The following is an 8,343-nucleotide window of genomic DNA, read 5'->3' as shown; positions in this document are numbered from 1 at the left end:
CCTTGCTCCTTTCCCCTTACAGTAGGAGCTCACAAGTCATCCCTGTCTTGGGCTTCGGGTATAGCTCAGTAGGTAGAGTACTTGCCTCGCAAGCATAAGGCCCTGTATTCAATCCCCAGCACCACACACACATAGTAACTCCTGTCTGCTTTAGAACCCCGGAATAAGGCCGGCCTTACTCCCTAAATGACCACCATTCCATTAGGACACTTAGGGCTTGTGCTGTTTTACTGCAAACAGCTCCAATACAACTCATCCTCCTTTATGGCTAGAATGAGTAGTTATCTCCAGGGCCCCATAACACGCCAGATTCAGCCAAAGCCAATGATCTTGGCTTCCAGAGTCCCCAACCCACTCTCAAGCCAGGAAGAAAAGGAAGCCGCCTCAGTTGTCCAGGCTCATGAGTAGAGCAGTTCCCCTCTTAATCCAGTGATCAGATGTCATAGCCCCAGACCTTAGATCGATGCCAATAACAAAGGAGGCTCTGTCAGCGCTGCCTGCCCGATTGGGATAGTAATAGCACGGACAAGAATACATGCCTGAGAAAAAAAAAGGAAAAGCAATCAGATCCCTGAAGCCCCTGGAAGAGAAACTGAGGACTGGAGCCGGGGATGGATTCGGGTCCAGCAAGGAATGGGGTAGGCAGGCCTCAGGAAGCTGTCTCACCCTTGGCGCTCTTCTTTCGGCTCTCTGCAGGTCGGAAGTGGATCGTAGGCATAAGACAGACCAGCTGCATGGGCTCTGCTTCCACTAAGCAGGAGTTCTTCCGGTCCCAGCCAGCACCCTCTAGGTATAGGCCCCGAACCCAGACACCATCCTACAGAAAGGTGAGGGTAGGTAGGAGGAAGTTTAGACCCTAAGTTGCCAGCACCCTTGACCTAACTCTGTCTTCCCTTCTGTTCTGATGAACTTCTCACTTTTGCTCCCACCACTCTCCTCCACCAAATCCCCTTTTTCTCAGAGCCAAAGCTTATCCAATTCCCACCTTGGGTGGATACACTAGGTTGCTGTCATCCACTGTGGAAACAATAAATTCCCAGGAGAGACTGTCCACTGAAATCTGAGGGTTGAAGGTGAGAATAAGAGAGGCCCAAAGAGGAGAGTAAATACATATCCCCCAGCATCCCTCCCAATTCCCCCTTTCCACATTGCTCACATTGTTTTGGCGAGCTGATGACTGCAGCACAGCAGTAAGGAACCCAGTGGGAAAGGTGAAACTAGAGAGCCAGAAGATCACAGGAGGCCGTGCCCGGCTAGCCCACAGCTCAAACTGTTCCACACGCATGGCCAGGTCCCGGGTCCATGAAGCCAGTGGCTTTTGTGAGGGATATGCCTGGGGGAGGAGGCAATGCCTGTGCTCATTCATTCCATCATACATTCAGAACTTTATTTGAGCACCTGAGCAGCTATGGGAAGACGATGCGGTGTCAGCCCCTGCTCTTCAACCAAAAACTCTCCAAAACAGTTGGGCAACAACTCTCCAAAAGCCAATTCCCAAGAAAGATACAGAAAATGACAACAATTAATAACAGTGACCTTAATACAGGTTGAGCATCCCTTATCTGAAATGCTTGAGGCCAGAAGTGTTCCAGATTTTGGAGAATGTTTGTTGTTTTGGATTGGGGAATATTTGACAGACTACCAGCTGAGTATCACTAGTCTGAAAATCCAAAATCAAACTTTTCAAGCATCATATTGGCACCTAAAAAGTTCCATATTTTTGGAACATTTCAGATTTCTCAATCTGTACTATTAATAAAGTACCTATTGACTATTATGCACAGTACTGGAAATCTCTGAAACATACTTGGAGAGGTTAGTAACTTTCTCTGAGTAAATTTGTAAGTTAATAAATCGTGCAGAGTCTCACTGAAGTCAGTGAATGGTAGAGCCACAATGCAACCTCAAATTCTGACCCTCCCTAGAATCAGAAGATGGGGGGGGGTGTGGTGAGAGGAGAGCTCATTGGTTAGCACAGGTTTAATCAACAGTAGTATAATCTTGCCTTTCCCCAGAGTGGAGGAACGTGGGCATCAAAAATGCAATTGAAAATCTCTTCCAGGCTTGTTGACATGACGATGAGGCCCTGGATGCCCTTCTCTAGGTCTGTCAGTGAGAACCTAAGCAGGATGGAGTAGGTGGAGTGTTTGAACTTTGGCTGGGCATGGGAGAGCCATATCCAGCCAGGAGGTGAAGGCCTTTCCCTTCCCCTTCTCCCATTCCACAGAGCCCCTTTCCATATTACAGGATGGTCTCCATGAGTTTGTTGTATCTCTGAATCTCCTGCAGAAGGACCACATTGAGTGGGGAGGGATCGAGAGCCAGCAGTTTTCGGGTCCCCTCATAGTCAATCATCTCAGGGATCTTTTGTTTCACATCAGTAGCCAACTCAAGGACCTGAGGAAGCATGAGCTCAGCACAGCCTTTCCTCCTCAACACTCCCCACCAGGGGGTCTGCCTGATCCTACCTTCTCTTCCCGGGTCTGGCCACCAGCACTGATGGGTGTGATTTGGGGTTGCAGAGAAAGCAGAGTCTCAAAAAGGGTTCTTGCTTCTGTGATCTGGGAGGCCACATCAGCATTGGGGTGCTGGCCAAAGGCCTCGGGAGGGTCCATGCTAGGTAACAAGCTGATGTATTCCTTGTAAGAGGCGAGGGTTCCATCTTTTGGAATGAAATAAGTCTCTAGGACTGACAACCTGGGGAGCCACAGCATCATTGTCACCATGTCACCAGAACTTGGGTTTCTATGCCAGACCAAGACCCCAGTCCCTGTGCATGTCCTGTTTGTCCAGTTCCTGGCTCTTGCTGCCCCTCCCAGACCTACAAACTCGGTCTTCTCTCAATCTTACGCTATCTGCTCAAACACTTCCCCTGCCCCCAATCCTTGCCACTTGGTCTGTGTCCTTTTGTCCCCTGCTCAGTGTCACCTTCCCCTTACCGGTAGAATGGAGTTGATAGAGATTGGTCACAGAAATAGTCATTGATGTAGGTTGTAAGCAGGCGCCGGTCCCAGTCATCTGTGACATGTCCACCATAGTTGACACCAGCGATGAGGTACTTCAGTGCATCCCAGGGCGTATCCTCATACTCATCCAGATAGAGACTCAGCAGGTTCTCTGACACCTGTGCATTGTCCCAACCCCAGCCCCACATACAGTTATGACAGGATCTCTCCTAAAGGGGCTTTTAACACAGGCTTTCTGTCAGCCAATATTCCCAAAGGGCTGCCATGGGGCAGGAAATATAAGGAAAGAAGACTGGGATGTGGGACCCCTGGCTAGCACAAACCTCAAAATCAGAGTCATTGAAGCCATAGATAATATTCCAGCCAAGCTGCAGGAACTTTTTTCGTTCAAGTAATACAGAGTGGAAGAAGCAGAGTGCAAATAGCAACTTCTTATATTTGGCAGGTTTGGTGCAGTGGGAAAACTGTGGTTCCGATACCAGGTGGTAAAGACGTGTCATGTTGGCCTTTAGTCCCTAGGAGCAATGAAATACAGAGGTAAGGTGACATATTTCATGCCTAGTCTGGCCACTAGCACAACCATGTACAGTTGTGGAGGTTGTTCACTGCACAGAGGCACTGGTTTAAGAGGTGAATGGAGTTTGAAATCTAACCCTTGGTCTGTATGCCAACATGTGCACCCATTTACAAGATTAAATGCCTTTTTCTACCTGATTCACACATGGGCCCTGTATAGGTCAGTGGCTTGTATATTTGATCCTCTACATTTGATACTCTCAACTGTGGTGTTCTCAAGGATAGGTCAACCAACTCAATTTGGGAGTGTCAGAAAATATGAACAAAAGCAAAGACAAATACATGCAACTTTGTTATGTTTTGTTTTTGTTTTGTACTTGGGGATTGAACCACCCAGGGGTGCTTTACCACTGAGCCACATCCCCAGTACTTTTCTATTTATTATTTAAGACAGATTCTCACTAAGTTGCTGAGGATGGCTTCAAACTTGTGATGCTCCTGTCTCAGGATCCTGAGTCACTGAGGTTACAGGTGTGTCCCACCACATCCAGTTCAACTGTTTGTTGTTGTTGTTGGTGGTGGTGGTGATGGTTTTTGTTTTGCTTTGTTTTTCAGTGATGGGGGCTGAAATCAAGTTGTTGTTGTTTTTAGTGGTTCCCAGGGCCTTGTACATTCAAGGCAAACACTCTACCAACTGAGCTATGTCCCCAGCCCTAAAATCAAGATCTTGCATATGCCAGGCAAGCACACTACCCCAGAGCTACACCCATAATCCCATGTAACTTCTAATTGACAAAAATGTGCAAAATTAAGTGCAAAGGTTCACTATAGATAAAAGGACTTTGTATATCATCAGTATGATTAAGGAGGAACATTCTGTGTGATTGGATTTAGCAAGCTCCTTGAACAAGCTAGGAATTGAACTACGTCTTACAAATGAGTAGGATATGATTATTATTAGACTTGAAAGAAGGATCTTGGTTCCCTGAAGATAGAAGGAATTAAAGGAAAAAAGGCCCAAAGAAGAAACTAAGTGAGAGGATGAGTCTGGATGAAGTCAAATGCAGATGCATAGGTGGGTAAAGAAGGACCATGTTATGAAGAATGATCATTTGAGCCATTTGGACTTGATTTGCCAGGCATCATGGAGCCACACTCTATCTTGAGTAGGATTTATTTTCCCCTGTGGTACTGGGATTGATTTAACCCAGGAGCACTCTATCATTGAGCTACATCCCAAGCCCTTTTTGAGACAGGTCTTACTAGGTTGCCCAGGCTGGCCTTGAACTTGCTAACCTTCTGCCTTAGCCTCCTGAGTCACTATGCTTACAGGCAGACACCACCATCATACCTAGCTGGATGAGTGATATGTTAAAGAATGGTTTTCTTGGTGCTGGGGATGTACATCCCTTTGGCTACATCCCTGTCAAAGAAAACTTATCTATGATCAATAGGATAGAGCAATGAGAAACTTGAAGTGAGAATACTGGATAGCAATAACAAAAATGTGATTTTTTAAAAATGCTATTTACAATGTCATCAAAATATGTAAAGTAACTAGAAACAAATCTAATTAAAATATACAAATACTTATGAAGAAAATTACAAAATGTTATTGACATTAAAAAATGGCAAAATATACTATATTCATGGATTAGGTTCACTGTTCTAAAGATGTTAATTTTCCCCCAAATTATTCAATAAATCTTTTTTGGGGGAATTTGACAAGCTAATTCTAAACTTTATATTGGAGAATAAAAGGCTGAGAATACCCTGAAGAACAGTAAGTTTAGAGAATTTGCCTTACCAGTTATTGAGAATCATTATAAATCTATATAGTGAATAAATCTATAAGTATTGATCCCAGGATAAAAAAAAAACTTAACCAATGAACAGAAAAAAGGACCCAAAAACTCATACATATATGAAAGCATGATTTAAGGCTGAGCAGTCATTATGGATCAGAAAGATAATTGTGAACTATTCAATAAATGGTACTGGTTATCCATGTGGAAACAAATTAAAATTTCAAGACTGAGGATGTAACTCAGTGGTAGAGCCTATACTTAACATGTGCAAGACCCTGGGTTCAATGCCTAACACTGAAAAAAGAAGATTGGTGGACACACAGGTATTCTTGAATCATGATCCTTATATCCTGTATATATCTTGTAAATATTTGTGTTAAGCAGATATAAATATGACTTACTTAATATCTAATAAAAAACACTAGATAGCAGGAAGTAATCCAAGAATATGCTCTAGAACCATACCTTAAACTGGCCACTGGCTGTGCTTGTAGGGATGTGTGTTTATGTGTCTGTGTTGCTGGGGATTTAACACAGAACCTTGCACATGCTAGACAAATGCTCTACCACTGAGCTACATGCCCAAGCCCTTTTTATTTTTTATTTTGAGACAGAGTCTTGCTAAGTTGCCCAGGCTGGCCTTGAACTTGCAGTTCTCCTACCTCAGCCTCTGGAATAGCTGAAATTACAAGCATACAGCACCTAGCCCAGCTATAGGGACTTTCTTATTTAAAATAAAACTCAGATGAACCTCTGTCCCCTTAACTGTCTGGATTGTCTTTATATTTCTTGATGCAAAAATTGGCCTTCTTCAAAGGACAAAATTGGGTTATCTGGTCTTAGGATGAATTTAGTGGTGATTGTGGTAGTGTATGTGTAGGTGGTGGACTATCAAGGACATTATTGGTTTACTTCACAAAATTGGAATATGTAGAATAGGTTAAATAAAAATACTATATTGATGTTAAATTTATTGAAGAAGCTGAGCACATTGCAATTATATACAACATCCTGTTCTTAGGATTGTATTCTTCACACTGAAATACAGTGAAGTATTTAGTGGTAAAGAATTATGATATATGTAATATACTCTAACATGGTTCAGACAAAAAGTCTATGTGTGTGCATGTGCTTACATGCATGTGTGCATGGCTACCCCTGCTGAGAGGTAGAGAGAGAGAGGGAGGAAGGGATTTATCAATGATATAGCAAATGGAGCAAAAAGTTAACAGATGAATCTGTGTAACATAAGTGGGTGTGTCCTTGTACTATTCTTATTCTTACAGCTTTTCTGGAATAACATGTGATTTTTCTATTTAAAAATATTAAACTGATGAATATCTGTCAGCTCCCAGAAGAAATTCAGTTTTACCAAGTATACCCTGAACTTTCTGCTCTCATTGATGGTTTGGTGGATCATGGGAAAGTCCCGCATTTGCAGCAGAAAAAGCTCTCTTGGACCCAACCAGGACTAAGGACCTGTCTCCACTGGATCCTCCTCATTGCAGAGCCATTCTGTCTCCCTCCTCTTAGATTCTCCTTCAGACTCATCATTGCCTTTCACTTTTATTAAGCACTCCTAAGCATCACTTCCTCCAAATTTACACACCTCTGCTCATCACAGGATGCACATTTCTCTTAGAAGACCAAAAAAGATTCTAAAATTAAAAAAAAAAAATGTATTCTTAAAAGAGAAGGGGCTGGGGATGTAGCTCCGTGGCAGAGCTTCTGCTTAACATACCTGAGACCTTGGGTTTCATCCCCAACACTGAAAAATGTGTGTGTGTTGCAAAATATTCTGTTATGTTGGTGACTGATTTCTGGACTATTTGACCTGATTTTTTGTTTGTTTGTTTTTGTTTTTTGTACTGGGATTGAACTCAGCTATGTCCCTAGCTCTTTTTATTTTGAGCCAGGTTCTCGTTAAGTTGTTTAGAGCCTCAGAAGTTGCTGAGGCTGAGGCTGAGGCTGAGGCAGGAGGATAACAAGTTCAAGACCAACCTCAGCAAATGAGCAAGGCCCTAAGCAACTTAGTGAGACCGTGTCTCAAAGTGAAAAATAAGGGTGTAATGGTGCATGCTTGTAATCCCAGCAGCTTAGGAGGCTGAGGCAGGAAGATTGTGAGTTCAAAGTCAGCCTCAGCAAAAATGAGGGGCTAAGCAACTCAGTGAGACCCTGTCTCTAAGAAAAATACAAAATGGGGTTGGGGATGTGGCTCAGTGATCAAGAGCCCCTGTCGTCTATCCTTAGTACCCAAATAAATAAATAAGGCTGGGGATTTCACCTAGTAGTATAGTACTGCTGGGTTCAATCACCAGTCCAAAAGGAAGAGGGGCACAGAATACTTTTATTGGCAGAAAAAAATAAAGGCAAAAAAATTTTTACATATTATTATTATTTTTTAAAATAGTAATGCCAGTAACAAAAATGGGAAGAGAAGGTAAACGATACTGAAGGAGCTGATATCTTCTATTTAAGAGTGTAAGGTTTATGGGCCTGGTGTGACAAGATAAAATGCTTTGTAATTGGATGGCAATTCAGATCTAGAACTGAGCTTGGCATTGGAGCCAGAGACAAGAATTAAGAATTGAAATCACAAAAACGACAACTTCTCCATGAACTTGTGAAAAGAGGAAATGTAGAATGAGAGAAGTCAGGAATCAAGGACTATGTCCCGAGATAGGACCACAGGCAAAGAGGAAAAGGAAACAGAAGTAATAAGTGATGTGTCAACAGACAGATGGAGAAACAGTAGTATTGTGTCAGAGAAGCCAGGGACAGTCAACTGTGTCAACTACCCCAGGGTGGGCAAGGAGGGTTAGAATGATAAACGTGTGAAATGTGCTCAGAGTACTTCTTTGTAGGTAACTGACAAGCAGGTCCCTGCGCTTTTCATATGGTGTGATTTTTGAACTCAAGGAAGAGCAATAAAAAGCTACCAAAATAACTTAATAGGGGGTATGTGGGTGGGGTGTAATGACATGAGCAGATTTTAAAAGATAAGTATCATTGCATTTCAATGGTGAGCTTGTAATATTGGAGATAAAACTTTT

The 8,343-nt window shown here is 42.9% G+C and overlaps 1 protein-coding gene across 2 annotated transcripts in view; it reads right to left on the bottom strand.

Moving 5' to 3' along the window:
• Positions 1-384: 384 nt before the first annotated feature.
• Positions 385-8,343, bottom strand: part of Dnah2 (dynein axonemal heavy chain 2) — a 104,450-nt gene continuing 96,491 nt past the window's right edge. For both annotated transcript variants that reach the window (XM_076869827.1, XM_076869826.1), the window contains exons 78-86: positions 3,290-3,481; positions 2,940-3,124; positions 2,469-2,697; positions 2,246-2,397; positions 2,006-2,120; positions 1,157-1,333; positions 986-1,060; positions 667-817; positions 385-539 (exon numbers count right to left, since the gene is read on the bottom strand). In XM_076869827.1, coding sequence (XP_076725942.1) covers positions 385-539; positions 667-817; positions 986-1,060; positions 1,157-1,333; positions 2,006-2,120; positions 2,246-2,397; positions 2,469-2,697; positions 2,940-3,124; positions 3,290-3,481 — 1,431 coding nt within the window. The remainder of the gene's footprint in view (positions 540-666; positions 818-985; positions 1,061-1,156; positions 1,334-2,005; positions 2,121-2,245; positions 2,398-2,468; positions 2,698-2,939; positions 3,125-3,289; positions 3,482-8,343) is intronic.

This window comes from Callospermophilus lateralis, chromosome 11, assembly GCF_048772815.1.
Source record: "Callospermophilus lateralis isolate mCalLat2 chromosome 11, mCalLat2.hap1, whole genome shotgun sequence".
Taxonomy (NCBI): Eukaryota; Metazoa; Chordata; class Mammalia; order Rodentia; family Sciuridae; genus Callospermophilus; species Callospermophilus lateralis.
Note: the sequence above shows the minus strand (reverse complement) of the source record. Positions and strands in the feature narration are given on the sequence as shown.